This window comes from Macrosteles quadrilineatus, unplaced genomic scaffold, assembly GCF_028750875.1.
Source record: "Macrosteles quadrilineatus isolate MER2022 unplaced genomic scaffold, UCM_ALF_1.0 Scaffold_1__1_contigs__length_201487025, whole genome shotgun sequence".
In the NCBI taxonomy this organism is placed as follows: Eukaryota; Metazoa; Arthropoda; class Insecta; order Hemiptera; family Cicadellidae; genus Macrosteles; species Macrosteles quadrilineatus.
The window spans coordinates 9708086-9735944 of NW_026542594.1; the positions used below are offsets into that span (position 1 = coordinate 9708086).

Below are 27859 nucleotides of genomic sequence, written 5' to 3' on the forward strand. Positions count from 1 at the left end.
GAAATGACCATCTTGTCAAAATGAAGTAGTTACTGCCCAACAATGTTTGTAAGTGGTCTGGGATTGATATTTGGAAAAATGTAGAACAAAGTTGGGGGGGGGGGGGACAATTAAAACTCACCTGTATATATATGTAGGTTGATAAATAAATTCTGACTTCAGTAGACTCCCTCTTATCCGAACACTTTTCAACCGGACAACGGTTTAACTGGAATACACTCGGCGGAAATGACATCTCTTTAACCAGACAATTTTTATCAGCACATTGGTTTAACCGGACTAGATCGGCAGGAAGTGGGCAGTAATGAAACGACTGTTCTCGTGGGGAAAGATCTGATAGCAGTGATCACGTTTCTAAATACAATGCTCTCCTAAATTTAAATCGAATATCACAGTAAATAGTCCGTTTTAACGAGTTTTTACGGAAGTCGGTTTAACCGGAAAACCCGTTATCCGGACTGTCCTCGGTCCCGAGGTGTCCGGATAAGAGGGAGTCTACTGTATTTAAAGTAGATTTCATTCTCCTTCATTCAGTCCTAAAATACATAAGCTGCAGTTTGTAATTGTTCAACTGTAGTATGAGTCTCAAAGATGGCTGTGGCTGCCTCTTAAACAGGAAATACAGTGAGTAAGTAATTTGAAGTAATTTTCAAAAATCTTTTATCATAAAAAATAAGAACTAAGTACTCCATAACATTTTTAAATAGTTGAGTTGACTTATTTACAGAAATGTTTACCAGGCCATAAAAGTTGTTTAATTTAAATTTGTCTGTATTTTTGTTAACTGAGTGCGCTAAAAATAAACACCAATAAGAACGATTCACTTGGGGAAGGATAAACAAACTCTTGAGCAAACTGTAATGAGAACTTATAATTTGAGCAACTGACTGAATGAGCTAAACCTCAAAGCTTGGACACAACAGTTTCAATTTTTAAAGGGATAAAGTTTAGGATAACAGTGTTATGTTTCTCTTGAAATTATAGCCAGAGATTGATTCTGTATTTTATATAAAATAAAATCATTTTCCACAGTCAAAATGGGCATATGGGGTAGTTTGCTTTTATGCAGAACTGTATAATTCAAAAATGTAACAAGAGAAACTGAAATCAAAACGTCTTAAAAACTATAAACAGTTCTAATTAAGTTATAGCATTTAAAATACTAACACAACATCAAAACCAATAATATAAAAATATGTAATTAAAAAGTCCTAACAATAAATTAAAATTATATTTGTCACTACAATGTCTCTATTTCGGGCAGAATACAATCTAAACTACCGGTACTTAAGATAAAATTAGGAGCCATGCTCGATTTAAATATCTTTTACAATAAATATTTTAATAGGTAATAAAATGAAATAAAATTCTTAAAATAGTGCAACAAAACTTGTAACAGACGCCAACAAGTACAAATATAATGAAATCTGGGATTGATAAAGATGAGGATAACTCATTTAACTGTTTTTAACAGTACACTTGTTTTTATTGTATAATTCATTCAAACTATTATTAATCCTTGACAATACTTTATTTTAATTTTTTTGTCTAATTCTAAAACAGATATTCTCAGAAAACAAATTAAGAAATCGTCATGAAAGAAATATCACAGAGTTCCAATTAGTTGCAAGATGGACGAGTAAATATAGTTGAATTGAACTGGAACTAACCATAATAGTTATCTGCTCTTTATCAGTCCCAGATTTAGGTTTTATTAGAGTGAATACTTAGTGATCTATCGTTGACATAACAGATATCGTTCATTGATAGCCTAGAGTGACGATAGTAATTAAAAAATCTACTGCACGATTTATAAAAACTAAATATATTAATAATAAAAGAGTATATTTACTAATAACGTATTTGACAAAGACAATGAAACTATTTCAGACTTGCTCTCATTTCTTTTAACTATTTGACTGTATTTTCTCAACCTTTGTTACAATTGGTATTTCATTAAAAGCAATCCATATTACTTCTGGCTTGAATATCAGCGGGTAATTTTGTTCAAAGAAAATTTTCACTTGAAAAACACCATCAACACTATGAATCCATTTTTTTAAAATTTTTTTAGAACATAACTTTACACGATACCACATACCCCACAAACTGAAATATACTAGACAGTTCAAAAATAAGTACTGTATGCTATATTCTATTCAGCTAAATACCAGCCCCTGCAAGAAGAGGGCAAAAGTGCCATAAACTTCATACAAAAAGCTTTATTGAGAAAATACAGTGCTCGATGCACTCAATAACCATAGCTCCACGGTAAAATAGAGTTGCAAAACATGACAATAAGCTTCCTGAGCTCAATATGTAACAGAAGAGAAGAGTTAAAGTAAGAGATGAGCAAAAGTAAGTTGAACCTAACTACTGAGCTGAAATATGCAACTTCATAGACTTTCGGTTGATCCTAGATATACATCTTACATCCTATCTGTTGTGTTTCAATCATCAATTTGTTAAAACATAAATATAACTCATTAAGAAATCATTCTGTTTGACATAAAATTAACAATGTTGATTTCACAACCATATATTTTGAACTACAGTAAAATATCAAAATAAACCAAATAAAATAATGAATTTGGCAAACAACACAACATATTAAGTTTGTTGTTAAATAAAATAAATATGTAAATTTGGATTAAATTAAAATTTATAAAACTTAGTTAAGAATTTATATGTAAAAAAATTAAACTTTAAAATTATAAATAAAAATATTTCCTTTTACAATTAACTTTTTTGTTCCCGAAATATTCAAGTATGTGCCAATTTTAACACACAATAGTAAAGGCACAACGGAAAAAAATGAGCAGATTTGAGGGTGCGCCTGCACTACTGTAGTGGGGAAAAACTAAAAGCTAGTATTGGTGATATTTCAGCTCGTGTGATGTCTAACTAGTCCACGGGTTGGGTGATTCTGCCGGCGAAACCCAGTTTCCGTCGATACAATGAAGAGTACCTAACTCGGACCTTTGTCATTTGCTGTTAGCTTGTAGAGCTGAGTTTATCTGGGTCCAAAGATCCTTTTTGCATGATTTGGACCTGGAACACATTGACAGCCATTAATAAATTATAAATTTATTCATAATAAATTTAACATTCATTGATTGTGATTGTTAAAGCTATAAACACAAAATTAATTACAGAATTACTGCCGAGGAAATAGATACGTGCTCTCGAGTTTAAGCCTAAATATCTCTAAGATGAATTATCCGATTTTGTTGAAACAAAAATTAAATATAAGCTGGTTTAAATACATTTTACGTGGTAACAATTAAAAAAAATTCCGTTTACCAGAAAAATGTATGTAGTTGAAAGATCCTAAAAAGTACCGGTTTTTAAGAAACTCTGCACTAACACTGAAGTTTAAAATTTAATTGTAAAAAAAAAACCACTGAGCCAATCTTTCTGAAATTTTTATGGCTTATTGGTAGGTTAATTGTTAACATTTCCATGCATTTTAAAATTTTTACTCACAATAGTTTTTATGCTGCTGTTTATTTTTAAAACGTATGCTAACATCGTTAATATGACGCTAAAGATTTCGTTCGAAATACCATCATGTTTGTCGTGACACAAGAAATAACACCAATATGACAGATTTATAATGCGAACAAAGGTGTTTTTTAAACAGATTTATATTTGTAAACAAAAATTTCTCAAGCGACTGACAGCGAGCCGCCTGGTGTTTGTACGATATTTCCCAGCCGGGCGGGAATCTGCGACGTTGCCGATGTGTACCTGACCACCACACTGACATTGCACGGTATTCACATGTGTTGATTAGTTCACTAAGCTTGTTAAAAAATTATAACAGCTAAATTCCAAGTAAATATTTTCCACCAGGATTTATTTAATGGTTTCTTCAATTTGCCACTTTTAAATAAAAATAAACCACAGATAGTAGAAATCTGAGCAGTCATCACCCTTTCCGGAAAGTGTTGTGTTAAGCTGGAATATCCAATGAGTAATGGAATGTACACATTAGCTCCCCCCTTTCTTGTACTATGGTCGCTATGAGAGATGACTAACCAAGCTAACCAGTTCGTCTTAGATTTTTACACTTTTAACATCTATTCACGAGTGAATACCGTGCAATGTCAGTGTGGTGGCCAGGTACACATCGGCAACGTCGCAGAGCACGCGCTCCCGCCCTGCTGGGAAATATCGTACAAACACCAGGCGGCCCGCTGCCAGTCGCGGGAGAAATTTTTGTTTACAAATATAAATCTGTTTAAAAAACACCTTTGTTCGCATTATAAATCTGACATATTGGTGTTATTTCTTGTGTCACGACAAACATGATGGTATTTTGAACAAAATTTTTAGCGTCTTATTAACGATGTTAGCATACGTTTTAAAAATTAACAGCAGCATAAAAACTATTGTGAGTAAAAACTTTAAAATGCATGGGAATGTTAACAATAAACCTACCAATAAGCCATAAAAATTTCCGAAAGATTGGCTCAGTGGTTTGTTTACAATTAAATTTTAAACTTCGGTGTTAGTGCAGAGTTTCTTAAAAACCGGTACTTTTTAGGATCTTTCAACTATATACATTTTTCTGGTAAACGGAAATTTTTCTAATTGTTACCACGTAAAGTTTACTTAAGCCAGTTTATATTTAATTTCTGTTTAAAAAAAATTGGACAATTCATCTCAGAGATATTTAGGCTCAAACTCGAGTGCACATATTTATTTCCCCGACAGTAAGTACTATCTTTTATCGTATTGTATTTGGCTAGTGACATAAAGATAGCTTGTTATTTGTGTTTACATGTAAGAGTATGAACATAAAATTGTGTTTAAGAAATCAACTCCAAAATTATCCCACTGTTGATCAGCAGGTACTTTGAATGTGCTAAAACATACACACACCACTTCTAGCCAAAATGTTTAGTCTGACACATTGCATTTTCCAAATTAAAAATGTGAAGTAAGATTGAGGCATCCCTCAAGCCAACAATGATAATACACAGATTTTAAAGCTGCTAAATATACTGTTGCACCATTACCAACCTGCGTATAGACTGTAACCACTCCTTGAACTGAGCATTTCCTTCTGGTGTAATCTGGAAGGCTGCTCGGGCTGAACACACAATGTTTACAAAGTCCTCATGATCAGCTGGTGATAGATGATATAACTTCTGATGCATACATTGGATGTACCTGAAATGCATAATGTTGAAATAATTTATGAATGCCTGTTTCAGTTATAAGTAGGGATGGGCGGGATTGAATTTTTAGTTCGGGACGGGATTTGATTTTTTCCTGTGCATAAAAAGAAAGTCTCGAGTATTGCAGTTACCAAAAAAGACAAACAAAATCAATTTTTACCATTTAAGGCACTGATCTATAAAAAAACAATAAATGGGTAAAAATTTACAGGTATAGAAACTTGTAACTCCCGGTCACGGTGTGATCGCCAAAATGACTCGCGGTCACGGCGCAATCGTCCGTCGTTATTATTCCGCAGTCACAGCGTGATCGTCGAAATGACTTCACGGTCACGGCGTGATCGTCGGCCAGTATGACTCGTGGTCATGAAGTGATCATAAATACCCCCGCCTCAGCAAACCTGCAGACTTAGCGAATTTCCATCTGCCTGATTGGATTTGTAGTAAAATGTGTCCTTAAAAATATCAAATTTTATTCCCTTTTTAAATATAATTAGTTTAAAGAGTACTTAGGTTTGCTGCAACAGTGGGGGGGGGGGGGGGGGGGGGGTAAAAAAAAGGTTTTTTGTTGTAAAATCTTAATAGTTAAGTAATGAATGTATTTTCCAAATTCAAACAAAATTTGTTCATAAATAAGCAAACTACAACAGTTGACTTATTCTCCATAAGAATAAAAAATTTACAATTTTTGGGAATTTTCTCCACAACCATTAGGCGCATAATAACACTTCAATATACTATAGTTATTTGTGTAACTAGTGGTGAAAGTGGCACTTTGCTGCACACGAGAGCAATGTTTACGCACGAGCCGCAGGCGAGTGTGGAATGATCTCGAGTGCAGCTAAGGCCTTTTTCACTCGTGTTACACATTATATTTTTCCTACAGTCACTATAAAGCATATAAATAATTAGTCTTTCAAACACTATGCAACACGTTTTTAGGTTCAGCTGGCAACACAAATGGTGCCCTAGAGAAAGTAGTACCCGCGGTCCATATCACTCCGCTATTTTTCCTCGGTAAGAAATGTGCTCCGCGTTTTGAGAATATAGTTCCGTATGTTTTTGTGATTTGAAGTGGTTTCCGCGCCTAAAAAAAATGCTTAAAAGGTATTTTCTTGTTTATTAAGATCGTAGGAAGGTTTTAAAAACGTTTAAAAGAAAAGTCCAGAAAGTTCAGAAATACCGAAACTATAAACACGAAATGACAGGTTAAATCGTAGTTATAATAGTCAATCAGCTGATCATAGTATAATTATCTTTAAGTGTTGCCAACCTATTTCCAAGCGAACACGGATTACGTGCATAATGGAACCACGCTGTTTTGTGTTGTTTCGTTGGAATCCTGATGTGCGGCAAAGTATAAACCGTACGGCAAAGTATAAATATGCAGCAATTAGCAGCTTTCTGTACTATAAACAGTACAAGGAAGCCAACTTTGTCGGGTGACTGTAGGAAAAATTATTTGTTTTTTAAGCTCTACAAAATGGTTGGGAAAGAAATTGTGAAATTTTGTGTTTTTAGGGTTAAAAATGGGAAAAACCTATTTTTACACCATAAAACCCAGCATAAACCCCTGTTCCCATAGTCCAATCATGCTGATTCGCGAACTCGTTCGAATAAATGTAGGTTTACACGTTTGTACCAAATTTCATCAAAATCGGATAATTTTTGCTCGAGCTATCGTGCTAACGGACACATATATATCTCTATATACTATAGCCTTTTTTTAATTTGAACGGATGGTGTTTTTGGCCTCTAAGAGACCTCAATACGAAAAAGTAAATGGGTCCCGGGTCCAGGTCTTACCATGAGTACTACGGTAATAGCTTATTCCCAATATGGGAAATTTGCTCAAATTAATCACGGTCACAGCAGGAACGTCGGTATGAGTCCGAGGTCACGGCGTGATCGAGGGTATGACTCATGGTCTCGGTAGGATCGTTAAAATGACTTGCGGTCATGGCGGGATCGTCGGTATCACTCCGCGGTCACGGCGCGACCGTCGAAATTACCCATGCAAAATGAGAATGATGCGTTCGGGGAACTATCGTGAACATCTCTTGCGATAGCGGCGTCATCGTCACTTACCAAGCGGCAAAATCGCCCACAATCGGATCAAATCCCATTCCGAAAATCAGGAATATTTTTTCCCAAAGAATTCCTGAAATTTCAGTACCAGTCCATCTCTAGTTATAAGAGTCAGTCTCTAGTATTTCAATATTACAGTAATCAACAAAGACTGTTAAATCCCATATAAAATATGAGTAAAGTTTGTATACTTGTTATTTCGATCTCCGAATCGGCACCAAGAACAACCTTTATACTTACGGTAAAGCTCAGTTCTGCTTAAAAAAGTAAGTATAGCTCAGTTCTGCTTAAGGCTACGGCCACACGGGCGTTTTTTCACGCAAGAACGCAGCGTGAAAAAAGGCGAGAAATATGAGCAGCATTAAATGTAATGAGGTATGCCACACGCAGCATTTTTTCACGCAGATGCGGCACGTCTGCGAAATCACCCGCCGCGGGCCCGCAGAAGGATGGACTGGGGTGCATTTTTGAAGCTTGTTTTCACGCTCTGTCCCTGGCCACACGGGCGGGAGCAACACGCAGCTTTGATCAAGTCGTTCCAGCAAGTTGAAATAAAGATAAATGGATATAATTTTTTCCAGGATATTGTAAACTATTTTTGGGTATGCCTACACGTTTTATCTCAAACATAGGTCGACCTTACTGTACTACTTAATAACTTGTTACTAAAAGGAAAGGAATTTAGTTGGACTAAAAAATGTAAAGAGGCATTTATGTAGTAAAATATTCAAAGATCTGATGATAGCCATAAAAATATTTATATTATATTATTTTGGTACTAAATGTAAATAATTAAATGAAAGATCAACAAAATAAACTAATTTTAGTGTTGTTTCCGTACCAAAATTAATATACCATTCATATTTCTTGTTCACTAGTCAGAAACAAGGTTACTATTTCGGCCTTTAGGAAGATATACAACATAATTACGTGAATTCGTCAATCAACAGCGGGTTCCGAGTGCATTTTCCCGCTCCTGGACTTCAACGGCGTGAGAATAAGCTACATTTTACCGCGTAAAAAAAAACGCCCGTGTGGCATACAACAGCGGGAAATCAAGCAGCGTGAAAATAAGCTACATTTCACCGCGTGAAAAAACGCCCGTGTGGCCATAGCCTAAAAAGTACTATATCAGAGTTATAGCTAGGAAAATCTATTTTTCACTATAATATGCATATACAAATTTCAAAATTTAACATGGGATGCCACACTGCCATGGTTTTGCAACGTAAACAAAAGAACAGAAACATAGTCATGTTAAATAATTAGCCATCCATACAAGCACATTAAAAATATAGAACAAAAGTAAGGAACAATCTGATTAATGCAATTGAGCTTATTATACTAAAATATAAATAACCAAATTAGGTCTAAGTTGAGTGGTGAAATTTATGACACGACAAAATGAGGTTGTCCACCACTACAGAATGACTTCATAAAAGGAAATCACAAAGTGATTGATCTAGGTAAGTCTAACCAAAGTAAGTTAACTAGGACTATACAGTTTTTTTTTTCTCCAGTGGTCACAGGCTTATTTCTGGACCTTGCGGAAACACAACATTAACCTTTGGATAAAATTACTCACATTTGCTGACACTTGTGGACCAGAGGTGTAAGGGTGGAGCGCAAGTGTTGCATCACCAGCCCTGGGTTGTTACAGTAGTGATTCTCTGGACTGAGGTAGTGAGCTGCCTCCACAGCCATGTCATGGAGCACAAACGGTGACACAATGCTGTTCACTGCACACATGCACAACTGGTGCAAGTACTGAGTCCCTGTACACACACATTACACAAAGAAACATCAGAAAAAACAACTCACTTATAGTGATGAAACATGATTTAAATTATCTAGTATTGAGTAAAATGAACTTATCAGATAGGTTTAAAGCATCATAATAAAAACAGTGTTCAGGTGTATTAGAATTAACAGCTGTACAGTGTACACAGAATTTTTTGTTTAGGTACCACAAAGGTTGCAAGGACAACCCCCATTGAGGAAACGCATTACTTTTTCAAAGTAGGCTGAAAATTCAGATCCATAAATAAATGACTTCTTGAGAATCCCCCCATGACAAAGAACCACGTTGGTTAGAAACGTTTTACATGCAATAGGCAATATTGAAAAAATCTATAACTTAGTGACCCAATTAAAGTTAGTCTGTTCTTACCCAATTTTTTGGAAACTCTGAGAAGCCACTTGACGTCTTCTCCGTACGGTGGGTTACGAGCGTATTTGGCCTGGGGTCTGTCGTCATGTACTCTGCGAGACAAGGTGTCCAGGGCCAACATGCCCACACGATAGGCAGCCAGTAGATACCTCAGTTGTGTCTGACTGTACTGCTGACCTGGTCTGTGTACCTGTTACATTCACATAATACAACATTTTGGATGTTTCAAAACACAAACTAATTGACTGATGATGGGCCGATTCCAGAATTGCTCAATTCAGTTACCGATTCCAAAACTTAGGTTTTGAAGCTCGATTCTACGCATGATACAGATTCTTTGACAGATACCTAATAATTATCGAGTTTGCAGCCAATCCGTATGTAACGGATGTTACATTTTCACTAATTAAATGTTAATATTGACTTTAAATATTATTAATTATCTATTTTAAGACTTTTGGTTGGTAAATAAGGTTGGTCTTAATATGGAGTGTAAGTTTGGGTATGTTTCATTGATGAATAAACGAATAAAAAATTATTTTGTCGCGTAACGGATGTTACACAATTGTGAACCTGCCTAAAATAATCATGTCATTCCATTGAAAATTCAGTTCATCTTTTATTCAAATTTTAAATGAAAAATGCTATTATGTAGGCTTACTGAAGTAAGTATAGTATTTATTTCCACTTATTTGTTTTAATAAACATTATCAGGCAATTTTAAAATAATTATTTACTAGTGTAACGGATGTTACTCTTATTTTGTAACGGATGTTACACTTTATTCACATTTGGCTAGTTCTTTCAAAACTAAACTTTTTACATGAAATTCATAATTCTTTTGTCAGATATGCAAATTATTACTTATTTATTGTTAACATTTATCACATATTACAACCTTAAACCATTAATTGTTCTTATATAAATAGAATACGTTCAAATGCAGCAGCTGGTAATAAGTTAACACAAAGTAGGTTACTAAATTGTTTATTTAAAAATATTGTTTTACCATTGGATTTGTTTTACATAGAACTGACACTCACAATTACTTAAAACTATTTACCAGTTATGAATAATATAATTATTTGAATAAATTGAACTTAACTGTTCCCAGTGGTCTAGTTTACTAGCTGTATTTAATTACGACACTGGAAGAGGTTGAGTAAACTCATAGTAAAGCCTATCTCCTGCTGCTATTATTTTGGGAGTTGGCAAAATTTTTACTACTTTCTCCACACCAATGTATTTCTCTCCTTCTTCACCAACTTTAAAGACTCGTCCGTTTTTTCCATGGCTGGTCAGAAATAAAACACTAACTTCCCCATCATCGGTAACAGCTGATTGGCAAACGGCTGCATAAAACAAATTGCTCCTGTGAGTGTGGTATTTTACCAGAACATATTTGTCAGGGATAATTTGACTTTCTTCTACCAACTCATCTTGGTCAATCAAAGTTTCTACAACTTCACTCTCATCTTTTTGTCGCTCTTCCAATCCCCCAATACTACTACTGCAATCGTCCTCTGAATTGGTTGAATATACATCACAATATCTCACACGAGTCTTCTTCTGTTTTGATTTTTCAGCCTTGATTGATGTTTTTGCATGGGTGATCTGCATGTTACTGCAGCTAGTACATGATCATCATCTAGCTTCTGGAAATGATGGTATTTTTGTATTCCAATTATCTCAACAGATTGTTCCCATCTTTTTTTGAGTAACTTGTCACCGGTTGCATCAACATCTTCTTTTGAGACAAACAGGGTTGTAACCAAGTTGCAATATGTCTGACATGCATTGAAAAAGTCTTGTGGTGTATTTAAGATCACTGATTTTGACTTAACTCGTATCCAAATGTTTCGCTTCAGCTGGCCACCAATAGCATCTACTGCTCCCTTGCCATGTCCAGCTGCAAAAGAGCTCCACTGAACATCTGTTAAGTTTAAATCAGAAGCCAGGTAACAGACATTGGACACTGTATACTTGCTCTTGAATTGGGCTGAGCAATTGTCAGAGAAAACTGAGAGGGTTTTAAGTTCTTCGTACTCAAACTGCTTAAAATCATCAACAACCACCTTTAAGAAAACCCAGCTACATTTCTTTGTATGTGACATGTCATCACTAACGACAACGTACGATTTTACTCCATGTTCATACCAAATACATGCGGTAAACAGTGTTACCTGAGCATGGCACCAATGGGCACTTTGTATCTCATCTTGAGATGTTAGGGCAAAGTTTTCTGCGTAATCAATCTGTATTACTGCTGACCCTTTATCAATGTTGTTTTTCATATGATCAAAATGTTCAGATTGGACATTTTTTACAAAACAGTGAAATTTAAAAGCAGGTAATGTCTCATTTATTTTGTCGAGTACATCTTGAAGAGGCGTTGAATTTTCCATGACTTGATATTTTCCATCCTCTTTCCGCCATGATTTCCACTTTACAGTTACGGAGTAGTCAGTATTTTCATTTAGAATAGTCTTCATCCCATCAGTCTTACAATTCTCGCAAACATTTGTCATGCAACCTTCACTGTCTGTGTTGCAGCATAGACAATTTGAGGTTATGTTAAACAACAGCCAAAGAATTTAAAACAAAATCTTTGTAAGTGCAGTCAGAAACACCTATTTAAGGCTTGTAACATCCGTTACGTAACGGATGTTACAAGATTTAAACCTCTTATAAAATTGTATTTTTACATAAATATGTAAATATTAGGGTATAGACCAACATGTGCAGACCTTAACCTTACTTTTAGAAACTTTCATTGTTTTTCTTTAGACCATTCATATAAAAAAATAACTTTTTCATGTTTTTGTGTAACGGATGTTACATGCAACCATCTTTTCTAGAACTTTTTAAAAAACTCATAAAGAATCTTGCCTGATCATTCATTTTGGTGTTGTCACTTGAGCATAACCTCAACTGCAAACTGGTCACAGTCTAATGTGGTAGTGAACTATGGTGCCTCCACCAGAGAACTCAAAACTTCAGCATTTTTACAAAGAGTAATCTGGGTCTTCAGTATAGCAACTTCAAATCATCAAAAAAAGCAGTAAAAATAAAAATATTCAAATTTACTATTTTTATTCGTTAAATTTAACTTGTACCTCATAGTAATGCATAATTAGTTTAATTATAATATTAAAAATTACTTTTTCCTCAAATTCCTCTCTTACGCGGATTGGCTGGTTGACCTTAATGACAAAGAGTGAATCATCAAAAATTATAGAAATAGATAATTATACTAATTAATAATACAACAGAACTAATAAGACTAAAAGGAAAATTAGATAAGCCAAATCATACACAGTTTCAAACATATTTTTATTTTAACATAAGGATGTAACATAGAGCACAAGGGCCTAAGGTTTTAGGATTTTTTGTGAAGATAGCAGTCTTACCTCAACGTGAAAGAGTCCAAACTGGCACAAGAGACACAAAACTTTACACTATATACACAAAACATTAGCATTTTTTACTGCCACTGTCAGTTTACTTTAGGCACAATATCTGAACTAGCAACAGAGCCCGTTGTGGTTAAATACAACGGTCTCTAGGGAAATAATGGTTATGAAATTCGCACACACCAGAATTTCTCACTAATAATTACTGGCACAGATTAAGCACATAACCTTTGAACCACACATATCATAAGGAACACACTTTAACCACAAATGCAAATTGTGCACAACAACATGTAAACAAAGAAAATCAATGAAATAACAATACTGAATTACAATCAGCTGACAAATTATTAACACATGTTTCATATGATCAGATTATTCATACCGGCAAACCCATTACTGCATAAAAAAAAAATAAAACATTCATAATTATTTTCAATTCTACATGAATAAAGATTTATTCAGCATTGCCTCCAGGATTGATTTATGACAAATAAAACTAGTACAGGTAAAATTCTACCAAAAGACTAGTAGAAAACATAAAAATTAGTCCAATCATGAAACTTGCAGGAAACGTAGTACTTACCATTAGATTTTGAAATCTGATGAGTCTCTAGTGATTGGGGGGGTGGAAGTACCATTTTAGGGGGGTTAAAAATTGTGGGTAGTGATTTTTGGGAACATTTTTATTTATGGGATCCAAACAAGTATGGTGTAATTTTCTACGCTTCTTAGGATGAAAAAAGCATAATAAAGTCAATACAACCAACATTTTATGAGAAATACCCCCACTGCAGCAAACCTGCCGACCAAGCAAATTTCCATATATCTGAATTGATTTTTAATTAAATCTATTTAAAAAACATTAGGTTTAATGAGTACCTAGGTTTGCTGCTACAAGGAAACTAGTAAAGTGTATTTTTTGGTAAAATATTATAGCTTAGTATATTCAGGGTGGCTAGTGAAATCACATTGAAAATTCCCTGACTTTTCCCTGACAATTCCATGATTTTTTTTAACTTTCCCTGATCGACAAATTCAAAATTACAATTTTAATAGGCCTACTAACTAATTCTTCAAAAGGACTAATCTTTATCTGAAGAATATCTTATGTTTGTTTACATAAGATCTATAAAAATAAATAAAATCTATAGATACAGGCTAGCTTATATTCAAACAATCCCCTGTTCGTCCAAAAAAATAAAAATAGTTTATAACATGTCCCAAATAAAAGCAATTTGAAACAAGTAAGAACTATGTGGTGTTTTGAGGGGTGAAGGGGGCAATTTTTGGAGACGCCCAAGAGGGTTTTGTATAACTTTTATTTTATGACTGTGAAAATTCCCTAAAATCTTTGCTAAGTCTTACCACTTTTAGATATCGCCATTTAAGGAAAAATATGTTTTCTCAAAAATTAATATTTTTAGGGTGTTAAAATTGGAAAATGTAACATTTTTGATTTTGCTGGGTTGTTCGGGAATATTTTTTTACTATCGTTCCAGGGAATTTTTGTAGCTTCTTGTTAAATGATGATTGCATGCCCAATTCCAAAGTCAGAAACTTTCAATGCTATTTCCCAGAAGAATAACATGGTGGGGGGGAGAAATAGTTAAATCGGGTGGCCCCCCACCTGATTATTTTTGGGTTATTTTTGGATAATTTTACTTTAGGAAATGGTCTAGGTTGTTTGGGACCAAGACTAGCAATCCTACCAAATTTCACATATCCAGCAAATCTTAAAGTGGGTGATGTGATTTAGACCGTTGCACCTGTGGGAATAACATTGGGAAAGTTGGGAATGTGGGTTGTTCATTAAAATTATGAAACATGTAATGGGTGATATTTAAAACACAGGAGAATACAAAGCATTAATACTACGAGGCATCTTTTTAGCGAATTTCCCATATAGGGAATAAGCTAGTACTCATGGTAAGACCTGGACGCGGGACCGATTTTTTTTTTTCGTTTTGATGTCCCTAGAGGTCAAAAACACCATCCGTTTAAATTCATATATATGTGTCCGTCAGCACGATAACTCGAGCAAAAATGATCCGATTTTGATGAAATTTGGTACAAACGTGTAAACGTACGTTTATTCGAACGAGTTCGCGATCCAGCATGATCGGACCATAGGAACGGGGGTTTACGGGGGGTTTTATGGGGTAAAAATAGGGTTTTCCCATTTTTGACCCAAAAAACATAAAATTTAGCAATTTCTTTCTAAACCATTTTGTAGAGCTTAAAAAACAAATAATTTAGTATATTGAAACGTTATTATGCGCCTAATGGTTACGGAGAAAATTCCCAAAAATTGTAAATTTAAAATTCCCATGTTATTCTTATGGAGAATAAGTAAACTGTTGTAGTTTGCTTGTTTGTGAACATATTTTTATCAAATTTGGAAAATTTTTTTATTTCTTACAAACTATTCACATTTTACAAAAAAAAAAAACAAAAAAAAAAACAGTTTTACCCTCCCTGATGCAGCAAACCTAAGTACTTGTTAAACTAATTCTATTAAATCAAGAATAAATGTTATATTTTTAAGTAGACATTTCAGTGTAAATCCAATCAGTCAAATGGAAATTCGCTTAGTCTGCAGGTTTGCTGCGGCGGGGGTATTTTAGTAAGTACCTACAAAAATACTATTACTAAAAATAAATTACTCCGTTCCAGTGCTGCGATTGACATTTTGGACACTTTCGCTGTATATGTGCATCTATTGGCAAGCCCTAGCCGGAAATTCAAGAACAATCGGCCGTGTTTACATCCGGTATCGAGCATTCAAAATGGTGGCGCCAATTGAGACTGCCGCCGACTGTGAAGTGCGCGCTGTAATTAGATTTTTAGGTGCTAAAGGTGTGAAAGCCATTGAAATTCATCGACAGATTAGTGAGGTGTGTGGTGAGAACATTTATGAGTGACGGAATGGTACGCAAGTGGGTAAAGGCATCTAAAGACGGCCCCACCAACGTTCATGATGAACAACGCACTGCGTACTGGGGACAGTTACGCTGCCCAGTGCGTTGCTCATCATGAGGGGGTTCAAATTTGAAAATGCGACCTTTTGCAATTCCCCGGGGCTTTGGGCCCAAGACCAAAAAGTGTGTCAAATTTCAACTCTCTACCCCATCTATAAGTGCCCAAACATTTGTATACCTGATCAGTGAGTGAAATAATAATTGATATTAACTGAATTATTTTACCTTAATAAGTTTGTCATATTTTTTTTCATAAATACATTTTTGTCTTTTTCTCATAAACTGTCGGTTGTATTGATTTTGTTATGCTTGTTTTCGATTCTGCATCCTAAGAAACATAGAAAATGACACCCCACTTGTTTGGATCCTATAAATAAAAATGTTTTCAAAATCACTACCCCCACAAACTTTACCCCCTATAAAATGGTACTTCCACCGCCACAATCACTAGGGACTCTTCAGATTTCAAAACCTAATGGTAAGTACTGTACTACGTTTCCTGCAAGTTTCATGAACAGACTAATTTTTATGTTTTCTTGGGAGAGTTTTACTTGTACTAAACAGGTTTACATTCCTTACGTTGTCAATCCTACTGTAGTCTCAGGCGAATACTTTCCAAACCACTGTTGTTTCATTTTCAATAGTGCTCGGCCAGCCATAACTTGCACGATGACCATGACGGACACAACTCAACTGCCCGTTGCCTGTCTGGAGACATTGACATGGAGGGGATGAAACAGCTGATAATTAGTCCCTTTGTTATCAATGTCCTCGATTCTGCCAAATACTATATTATACCGAAAATTTAGCTTTTCATCTAGGACATTCATTAACCCTTTGAGGTCGAATTTTTTCCACATTTTTTGGAGAATTTAGCTTGCCATTCAAGCAGTCAGAAAAATGGCGCCCTGTGACCTATACTCGCCATTTGACCCAAAAAATTAACTTTTTTGATTTTTGAATATTTTTTTTTTTGGTCCTTGTAGGTCGCCATTTTTGAGCAGTCGGCAAAATGGCGGGCGGCGACCTATACTCGCCATTCGACCGCAAAGGGTTAAAGAGCCTTTAGTGCATTCATGTAAAATATCCATGCTATCACTACAGCTTTTGACGTTGTGGTTTTCATTAATCAGGTGTTCAGCGAACTTAAGAGTGTTGTGTTTTAAATTTAGATTTAGGGAGGTATTAATTAAACCTTTTCTTGAAAGAACGACCTGTTTGTCCGAAATATATTTTTGGACAGTGACTGCAGGATAATTTGTACACTACTTTGTCCTCTAGGCTGTTGGATTATAAAATATCCCCACGACATCTTAACCCTCTCTCTGTCGCAAAAAAGTTCCTTAACACGTTCGCTGCTGCCCATCAAATGGCAGGCGTAGCCCCAGTGCGGCGCAGCCCGCAGCGTTAAACAAACTCGATTGCCGGGCTATTGGCTTTCATATTTCGGTATGACGAATATCAAATAACGTGTGGTGATGTCCTGTTTCATGACAAGAGTCGACGTAGTTTGCTAAACACCCACAGTAGATGCCATTATTTTACAATAAAACAAAATTAATATAGCACAAAATTACAGTTAACAAACGTAATGAGTGAGTCAAAATCCACCAGGTATAGTTTCGGAACGAGTAACGATAATTACAAATGGATTGCACCACAAAACTGTCACTGTCATACACGAAGCACGGACAAAAATACTCCGACCTACACCGGAGTGCGGCTGCACTCAAACGGAATAAGTTTGGCGGGTGCACATTACCGCCCGGGCGGTGCGCCGCAGCGTGGCGGAGCGCGGAGCTACCGCCCGGGCGGTAACCCGCAGCGAACGTGTTAAATGTCACACCGATTTTAGCAATTTTGCAGGGTTTATTTACATATATTTTTTACTTTCTCCCCCTATACCCTAGTATATGGAGTATTGTTTTTGTCAAAATTTTTGAGTTTGAGTTTTGAGTGGATATATTCGTTTTGGGTCCCCCTGGACCCAAAAAAGTGGTTTTCGAAGTGATGTCTGTGTGTGTGTGATGGTGTGTGTGTCTGTGTGTCTGGATGTGTACAGACCTAGGGACTACACCTGAAGTCCGATTTCGATGAAATTTGGTATGTAGGTTCAAATCTATGGTATCTCCAGGCGTTTTTTTTTCATTTTTTTGAAATTTTGATTTTTAATGGGGATTTTTCCATAAAACCCCATAAAAACCGAAAAAATTTGATTTTCTCAAAAATGGCCCGAACGATTTTGATAAAAATTTAGTACGTTGTAGCCCTTTAAATTCTGAACAAAATGGTACGAATCCCATTCAAAAGTTATTGTAAATTGTGTTATTTTCCCATAAAAACCCCATAAAATAACAAAAAGTAGGATTTTAGAAAAAAATCCAGTTTTGATTTAACATAGTATGTTATGGTCCTTGTTTTTTATTTTACAGAAATTTTGATTTTTTTATGGGGATTTTCCCATAAAACCCATTAAAATAATGGAAAATCCCAAAAATGGCCCAAACAATTTTAATAAAAAATTTGTATATTACTGTATAGTTTTTAAATTCTGAACAAAATTGTACAAATCCCATTTCCGTATTATTTACTCTCACCGCTTACACATGATAAAGGTTGTTGACAAACTTATGGGAGAAAGTATGTGTCAGACTCAGAATGCTGATACCGTTTATTTAAACTTATTATTAGGAATACATATGAACTATTATATACCATTTTGTCCACCAAATTTATAAATAACTAGTTAATTTTTATAATTAATTTTCGGTTAGGAAGTTATTATTTGTCACCACTTCACCAAGAAAAAATTTCAAGCCAAACTTTAGGAAATAAAATATACCGTAGTTTTCAAAAACATACAATGTTTATGGTCTAACCCTAAAAATATTTACACTATGTATAAAAATCTTACGTTGATCACAGGCAACAACACACAACCTCACTAACGTACATTGACGGTCTGGCAGCTGAATACATCGCATATCCACTGCCACCTAAATAATAAAACCATTCGTCGCCAAACATACAAAGTGGCAATATAAGAAAGCTTATGATTTATAATTTAAAATAGTGAAAAAATCATGCCCAAATTATTAAAATTATGCAAACGGTGAGCATTCAAGTGAGCGCTTGCTAAATGCAGGGGCAGCTCCAGGAATAATTTTTTGGGTAGGCCTGGCAAGGATCAAGAAAGAGTTTGATCTGGGCACTACAGGTTTGAAGGGCTTCCCCACAAACAGGGGGAATTTTAAAATTTAAATGCAAAATAATTAGTTTAAATGCTTTACCTTTATTTACATTCCTTTATTTCTTTCTAATTTTGAATTATCTACCAAAGTTTTGGGTAAGCCCGGGCCTACCTGGCTTGCCCTCCGGAGCCGCCCCTGGCTAAATGCGTCGGAATTCCGACTTTAAACGTTCACAAATTTCGTAAATACATCAGAAAACCAACATGTAACAGAGAGAGGGTTAAATGAAAAGTTAAATTTTGGCCATAATATGTATTTGACAAGACCGAGGACATTGATAACAAACACGCTCATTATCAGCTGTTTCACCCCCTCCAAGAACAATGTCTCTAGACAGGCGCCGGGTAGTTGAGTTGTGTCCGTCGTGGTTGTCGTGCGTGTTATGGCTGGTCGCACACTATTTTATGTTAATTCAATGTATTGTATTCTTCGTGTTTGTGTGTCCTAAATGTTAAAAAATGTTGGTAAATTGACGACGATATTGTGTTCAAATAATCTTATGAATGAGGACAAAGGCTTAAAGATGAAACAACAGTTGAGTTGTTTCAAAACTAGACGCCTGAGACTGCAGTAGGATTGACGACGTATGGTCTGTAAACCTATTTTATATGATAAAGATTTTCATTCACCTTAATCAAATCGGTCCAGTACCAACTGCAGATTTAGTTGTACAAAGTTAAACAAAAATGCCTCTAATTCAGAATGTTTTAAACACTATACATTTTTGAGGCTCATAATTATTTACAATTCTACATGGATGAAGCTTAATTTAATAGCTTATTTATGAATTAAAATCGGCCATTAGAACCGTAGATTTAGTTGTACACAGTTTTAAAACAAAAATATCACTAATTCAGTATTTTCTAACAACTATAAATTTGGTACAATGCAGAAAGTGATATAATGGATTTCTTAAAAATACTCAAAAAAGGTTGGCAAAAGTTACCTTTAAATACAAAAAGTAAAAAACCCCGTTTTCTATGTATTTATTATGAAAAGCATGTTCAGGGTGTCTGACAGATTTCTTAAATGGAATTCCCGGCTTTTTATTACCATAAAAAAAAACCCCACCAAAAACTCTCCAATTTCCATGTTACTACACCTTTTTCCGTCATGGTAACATCGTCAACGTTATGTCGCGGTACGGCCCCATCACCAACATATGTCGTGGGCACGGCACCATCGTCATAAATGTCGTGGTCACAGCAGCATTGTAAACATATGTCGCGGTCACGGCACCATTGACATAGACATAGACTACTTTATTTGCACAAAACATTCCATACATGTCATAACCTTTCGAATAGGCTCATTGACAAAATTAAATCCATACATAAAAAATTTTAAATTAACTTAAAATTAAACACCTAAACTAAAAAAATGTTATAAATAAAAGTTTTGTACAAATATTTGATTGAGTAAAACGCCTTGTCAATAAGTAAATTACCTATTGTCTCTTTAAATTTGGTTTTGTTTGATGACTTATAGCAAATTGTACAATCTCAGCCCAGTATACAATGGAGATTTTTCATATAGATATATCAAAAAAATTCTCGATTAGATTGATATATAAATATACTAGCAGAGTACCCGTCCTTCGTACGGGGTCGGCATATAAGTATAAAATGCTTATTGCAGTTATATAGTCCAGTCAGCAGGTAGTTTTAGATGGAAAAAGATCGGAAGTTAATGAAACTTGGGGATGTTGTTCAGGGATGATAAATCAACATTTTCCCAAGTTTTGGACCTCAAAGACCCTGAGGAAAAAAAGATGGTGGGGGAAAAACTTGAAAATTGTTGACACTTTTTTGCTTTTTTCTCAATAAATTTTTCCCCTTACTTCCTACCGAAAAAGCATACCTTACACTTTTGTAGACTGTTAAATTTCCTACAATTCTACAGTTCAAACATGTTTGTACCATAATTTGTTACCGAGCAATAGTATTTTTACTTTAATGTATTTTTTTTAACACTAATACCAAAACCCCGGTCTGACAAGCCCACGGGAATTTTCACAAACGCATTATGGCAACACTGTTTACTTGGGAGGTTCCATTCCCCCAATACCTTCCCCCCTTTTCCTTCCCTACCTATTGATATACTGTTTGTTCATTTCGCATGGGTGCCGTGACCTTGACAGGATGTCTGTTCATAACATGCCCGTCTCAGACGCCCAGCGTTAGTGTATTTTAAAGCGGGGTCTCACAGGCCGAGGGTTTCGGTTTGTGTGTGTCTAAGCGGGGTCCATTATTTTTCAAAGGGGGTCTCACAGACCGGGGGTTTCGGTTAACGTCAGCCTAGGTAGGGTTTCGGTATTAGTGTTAAATCACCAAAATATGAAAAAAAAATGATTTTCTACTTTTTTTTCTATTGCACACTAACTAGGTGGCGTTTGCAGGGGCATCCACAAAATTGAGCGGAGTCATCAAGGGTTCATATTATGTTGTTTTTGTCATACTGTAGTAAAAACAGTCGTTTTAAATGCATGCGTTGCGGGTCTAAAGTAGCATTTTTACTCTTTAGGGAGTAAAAATCAGCTGTTGTCAACTCAGTTGTAAATTTCTATTGTAAACGATTGCATGTATCGAAATATGTATCGATTCGTGCTTCGTAATCATTTTAACCTACAGTCTACAGTCTCTACCCATAGCATTTTAGCATCGCAGATACATTAATCCATTCCCACACTCAACACTGCTCACCTTTACTACTTCCTTCACCACCCCCTATGTCGTGGACCTGTTTCCCTCTCTTCCCATACCATTTTAGGATTGCAGATACATTAATGTAATTGCCAAAGACAGTTCCCACACTCTGCACTGCAAGCCTTACTACTTCCTTCACCATTTCCTATGTCATGGACCTGTTTTCATCACTTTCCATAGCATTTTAGTATTTTAGATACGTTAATCTAATTGCCACAAACATTGCCCACACTCCGCACTGCTAGCCTTTACTACTTCTTTCACCATTTTCTATGTCGTGGGCATGCTTCCATCCCTTCTCATAGCATTTCAGCATTGCAGATACATTAATCTAACTGCTACAAACGGTTTCCAGTTCCCACACTCCACACTTCTCACCTTACTACTTCCTTCACCTCTTCTTACGTCGCGGGCCTGTTTCCCTCTCTTCCCATAGAATTTTAAGATTGTAGATACCTTAATCTAATCGTCATAAACAGTTCCCACACTCCGCCTTGACTACTTCCTTCACCACTTCCTACGTCACGGACCTGTTTCCCTCCCTTTCCGTAGCATTTTTGGATTACAGATATCTTAATCTAATCGTAATAAACAGTTCCCACACTCCGAAAAAAAACTCGCCTTTACTACTACATTCACCACTTCCTACGTCACGGACCTGTTTTCCTCCCTTCCCATAGCATTTTAGGTTTACCTTAATCTAATCGTCAAAAACGGTTTCCACACTCCGGAAAGCTCGCCTTGACTACTTCCATCACCACTTCCTACGTCACGGACCTGTTTTCCTCCCTTCCCATAGCATTTTAGGTTTGTAGATACCTTAATCTAATCGTCATAAACAGTTCCCACACTCCGGACAGCTCGCCTTGACCATTTCCTTCACCATTTCCTACGTTGCGGACCCGTTTTCCTCCCTTTCCATAGAATTTTAGTAATGCAGATACCTAAATCTAATCGTCGTAAACAGTTTCCACAATCCGGACAGCTCGCCTTGACTACTTCTTTCACCAATTCCTTCGTCGCGAACCCGTTTTCCTCCCTACCCATAGAAGTTTAGGAATGCAGATACCTTAATCTAATCGTCATACACAGTTCCCACACTCCGGACAGCTCGCCTTGACTATTTCCTTCACCACTTCCTACGTCGCAGACCCGTTTTCCTCCCATTCCATAAAATTTTAGTAATGCAGATACCTAAATCTAATCGTCATAAACAGTTCCCACACTCTGGACAGCTCGCCTTGACTATTTCCCTTACCACTTCCTACGTCATAGACCTGTATACCTCCCTTCCCTTGGCATTATTGGATTAAGAATACCTTAATCTATTGGTCATAAACAGATCCCACACTCCGGACAACTCGCCTTTACTACTACCTTCACCACTTCCTACATCACGGACCTGTTTTCCTCCCTTCCCATAGCATTTTAGGTTTGTAGATACCTTAATCTAGTCGTCAAAAACGGTTTCCACACTCCGGTAAGCTCGCCTTGACTACTTCCATCACCACTTCCTACGTCACGGACCTGTTTTCCTCCCTTCCCATAGCATATTAGGTTTGTAGATACTTTAATCTAATCGTCATAAACAGTTCCCACACTCCGGACAGCTTGCCTTGACTACTTCCTTTACCACTTCCTACGTCGCGGACCCGTTTTCCTCCCTTCCTATTGAATTTTAGGAATGCAGATATTTTAATCTAATCGTCATAAACAGTTCCCACATTCCGGACAGCTCGCCTTTACTACTTTCTTCACCACTTCCTACGTCGCGGACCCGTTTTCCTCTCTTCCCATAGAATTTTAGGAATGCAGATACCTAAATCTAATCGTCACAAACAGTTTCCGTTTCCACACTCCAGACTGCTCACCTTTACTACTTCCTTTACCACTTCCTACGCCATAGACCTTAAGCTAGTGTCGTCATTTGATTATATTTATGATCCATACCGTTTCTGTTCTAATATCTGTGGATTAATGCTATCAGCTATTTCTTTATCTACTGCATTCAAAAGTCAACAGCTGATCATGTGTTTTTGTTTATGTGTCAAATACTGCTTCCATAAGGATTACATTGAAACTTTGAGACCCAGTGGGGCGGATTCCTGAGAGACTTTTTTAACGCCATATAGATGTTGGCACTCACCGATATGGTCTTTATCACCATGCAAAATTTGAAAACGATTGATTCAGTCGTCTAGGAGGAGTTTGCGTATTACGAAATGCATAAGAGTCGACGTATAAGAGCTTCGCTCGCTCCACTCAATTATTACGGAATTTTGTAGTAATTATGGAGTTATAAGCACCATCTCCGGATACCCTCATACCCCACCCACCCCTCACTCAGCTGATCATTGTGGCTTCCTACACCCCGGTTTCACACTACCACCATATTACATTATCTCATACTTATTATAGGATATTTCACAATTACAATTGATTAATATGTTGTTATACACTATCATCAACACATCCATCAGTCTGCAAGGTTTCTTTTTCGTTTTCACTAATTTTTGCTTACTAATATTTGCCTTATATATACAGTACAGTCTACCAGTTATGCTCCTCACGCGGGCTATGAAGGGCTATGGAGGGCTCACTCGTGGACGCGGAGTAAGCGATTCTGTGCTTTCTAGATGTACATTAGGCACGTTGTATCTTCAAAGCATTTGTGAACAAGTAGAATTGTTCTCTCAGAGACATCTGAGCAACATTTAGACATGAGACCCGTGTAGTGTGAGAGACAACATGGACATTGATAAACTGCTCGCATGGTTCACTGAACATCCCCTATTCCCTCACATCCAGGAGATGATCTTTGAGCACAGGAATCATTGGTCATGTCGAAGTTAATTGTCACTTAGCACGAGAGATAAAGCAATAAAGCATATCATGCATGAAGAAAATGGTGAAAGAAAATTTTGAAGAATTGAAACTCAAACCGATGCACTTTCACTTCCATTTCATGCTCGTTGACAAGTCATGGTAAAAAACTCACTGTCGATCCTATCACTCTTTTCCAATGTGTCTGCGTTGCAAAAATATCTTAGGAATATACCCCTTTACCTATATCAATCTTTATCAAGGAAGTAATGCGCAAGGGAACAAAGTCTGTAACGTACTCACTCTTCACTCCTATAGAGAAAGTAAACCTTGTCAACAGGCAATGTAATGTAATTAGAGGTTACATAAAGTCGTGGAACAAAACTCAGTACAACCACATTTTAGTTGCTGTGCTCTACGTACATCAACTACGTGCAGAGACACTTTGGGGGGCCAAGTGATTGTTGTATTTGATGGATACTCAACTAATGCTGGCTATAAAAGGACCAAAGTCGCAGAACGATTTTGCCGTTCTGCATTAACAGTTAGGAACCAAGGTCCTGTCCTTCTTGTCTACTATCATGTATCCAGATATGTTGCTTATAACTTGGAACAATAATTACTACAAAACTTTGTGTTAATTTGCGTGCAATAGAAAAAATAAGTTGGAAATCTGTTTTTTTGTGCATGTTTTGGTGATAAAAAAAAATACATTAAAGTAAAAATACTATTGATCTGTAACAAATTATCGTACAAACATGTTTGAACTGTAGAATTGTAGGAAATTTAACGCTCTACAAAAGTGTAAGGTATGCTTTTTCGGTAGGAAGTAAGAGGAAAAAGTGATATGAGAAAAAAGCAAAAAAGTGTCAAAAATTTTCAGTTTCATTAACTTCCGGCCTTTTTCCATCTAACGCCTCTTTTTTCTACCTGCCGACTGGACTAATACTCAAGCTTTATGTTTGCAATGGGGGGGGGGGGCCCAGTTTGGTAAAATTTGTCCTTATATTAGCGGTTGTCATAAATTGAAAAAATAATAGTGCTGCACCCTCCGTTGGTAAACCTTATAACTGTAATGGTCAAATTTGGGTTAGGGGAACGTTTTCGTTATTTATTTATATTCACAAATGATTGGAGTGCGTTGGTTACGTCACGTGACTACAACAATGATCAGCGAAAACACATGTCCAGTGTGTTAGTTCGGGATGACAAGAAGTAATTATTATTCTCATCTCTGGAGGGATGTTACTTGAAGCTCTGAGTGATGATTGACCCGCTGCCCTCTTCATCACGGACCAGGCTGCTTGACATCTGTTGGTTGACCCTACGATGTATTCTTCCTTCTTGGCCTTCTTTGCATCACTCAAGGCCCGTTTGTACTGTTTTTTGAGGTACTTTACTTTATTTAATAGCTGTCCACTTTGTGGTTTTGCATACATACTTTTGCAGAATAAAATCTGATTTTTCATTTTCTCAAGTTCGGGTGTGTACCAATTAGCACATATACGGGGCTTGCTTTTGATTTTAATTTCTTGTAAGGGAAAGCATTATTAAAAAACTGACAAAATAAATCTTTGGCCGATAGGTTTACATTATTAGGCTCTTTCAATATGTTATCCCAGTCCAGACTACATAGATGATGTTGGAATTTAATAATATTGTCCAAGGAAAATTTCCTTTCTAATTTCATTTTGGGTCTATCAATATTTTCAGCTAGGCCTATTTTAAATTCAAATTGGAGTGCTTTATGGTCAGATAAATTTAGTTGTAGTACCCTGGTGTCACAGTCACTTTGTTGCAAGTCCGTCATGATGTTGTCTAAACAGGCTGAGCCTCGTGTGGGTTGAAAATTGGTACAGTATAAATTATATTGTCTTAAGAGATTCATTAGCTTAATAACACTAGTCTTATTTGTGGTTACATCGAAATCTGTGTTTACTTCTCCACATATAATTATTCTGCATTTAAAAATAGTTGGAAATCTCAATAAGTCATCTAACATTTTCAAGAATAAATTCACTTTACCATTGGGAGATCAGTATAATGCCAAAATTATGACATTATACTTCAACCACTTAACAGCCCACACTTCAAAGTTTATCTCGTCGCAATATTTCTTAACTTTAATTTCTTCAGTCAATAATGGTTTGACTACAAACACCCACCCAAACTCCCCCTCTGATACGTTCGTTTCTACAAAAACTAGTTGCAAAGTAGTAGCCTTCTGGAGCATGAAAGCTTATTTTTCATCAGCACCACACCAATGTTCACTAAAACATAAAACTGGAAAAGATTTTTCTTTAAATAAAACTTCTATTTCCATTACCTTTTCTCTTACGCCTTGTATATTCATATAAAAAATACTTCCAGTGTCAAGGCCTACAGGTGGTTTAGAATTATTTACAAAACTTAGCTTATTTAAGTCCTCTTGTACTAACCTTGATGATCTGATTTTTCTTTCCAACTCCAAGTTTCCAAGTTTTTTGACCCGGTAGCTTCTGATGATTTAGCTTTGTCTATTTCAGGCGTAGAAAATCCCTTAAAATCAGTGACACTTGTATTCACGTCCAGGCTAGTGTTTCTTTCTTCTTCATTTACCATTGTGGGACATTCATTTTGCTCCTCAATAGGCCTATTTGCAGTATTTATTGTATTTGCAGTTGCCTTGAGTTGGTTGAGGTGGTGAAATATTGACTGAGCAAACATTCTGGACAATTTTTTCTTGCCCATAAGGTTAAAGTGTAGTCATCTTATTGAAAAGGGTTTTTTTAGAAGTCACAATATTTGTGCACCCAGATTTTTTTAGGCTTTCTAACTTTACATATAGGCTGTGATTCATTTAATTTATTTCTTTGTTCATGTTCATGCTACCTTTGTCAAATCTTAGGGGTATTCCACTAATGAGAATGATAGTAGTCTTGGCGGTTTGAACAAGCTCGTCGATTCCAAATTGTGTTATATCAGGTTTAATTGACTTTACTGTATGGTTAATAGGGTTACTATAGAAATCATTTGACCCAGCCTGAACTATTAAGACATCTATCTGATAAAATTGTTGACTGATCTCTTTGACCACATCATTGAAACCTGCATTTGGTTTGAAGATGGTTGTTCCATTAAACTGAACACCCAGTTCCTCTCGAAGTTGACTATTACACCCCCTTCCATGACTATCTGCCAGTAACAGAACTTTTCTTTTCCACTCTTCGTAACACTTTTATTGAGCATTTGTTTAAAAGTCC

At 36.1% G+C, this 27859-nt stretch overlaps 1 protein-coding gene across 1 annotated transcript in view; it reads right to left on the reverse strand.

The window, feature by feature from the left end:
- Positions 1-851: 851 nt before the first annotated feature.
- The window catches only part of LOC128994973 (zinc finger SWIM domain-containing protein 8 homolog), a 197732-nt gene continuing 170724 nt past the window's right edge, over positions 852-27859 (reverse strand). The window contains exons 23-26 of the mRNA XM_054419837.1: positions 9445-9634; positions 8860-9049; positions 5029-5178; positions 852-3051 (exon numbers count right to left, since the gene is read on the reverse strand). Coding sequence (XP_054275812.1) covers positions 2985-3051; positions 5029-5178; positions 8860-9049; positions 9445-9634 — 597 coding nt within the window. The 3' untranslated portion in view covers positions 852-2984. The remainder of the gene's footprint in view (positions 3052-5028; positions 5179-8859; positions 9050-9444; positions 9635-27859) is intronic.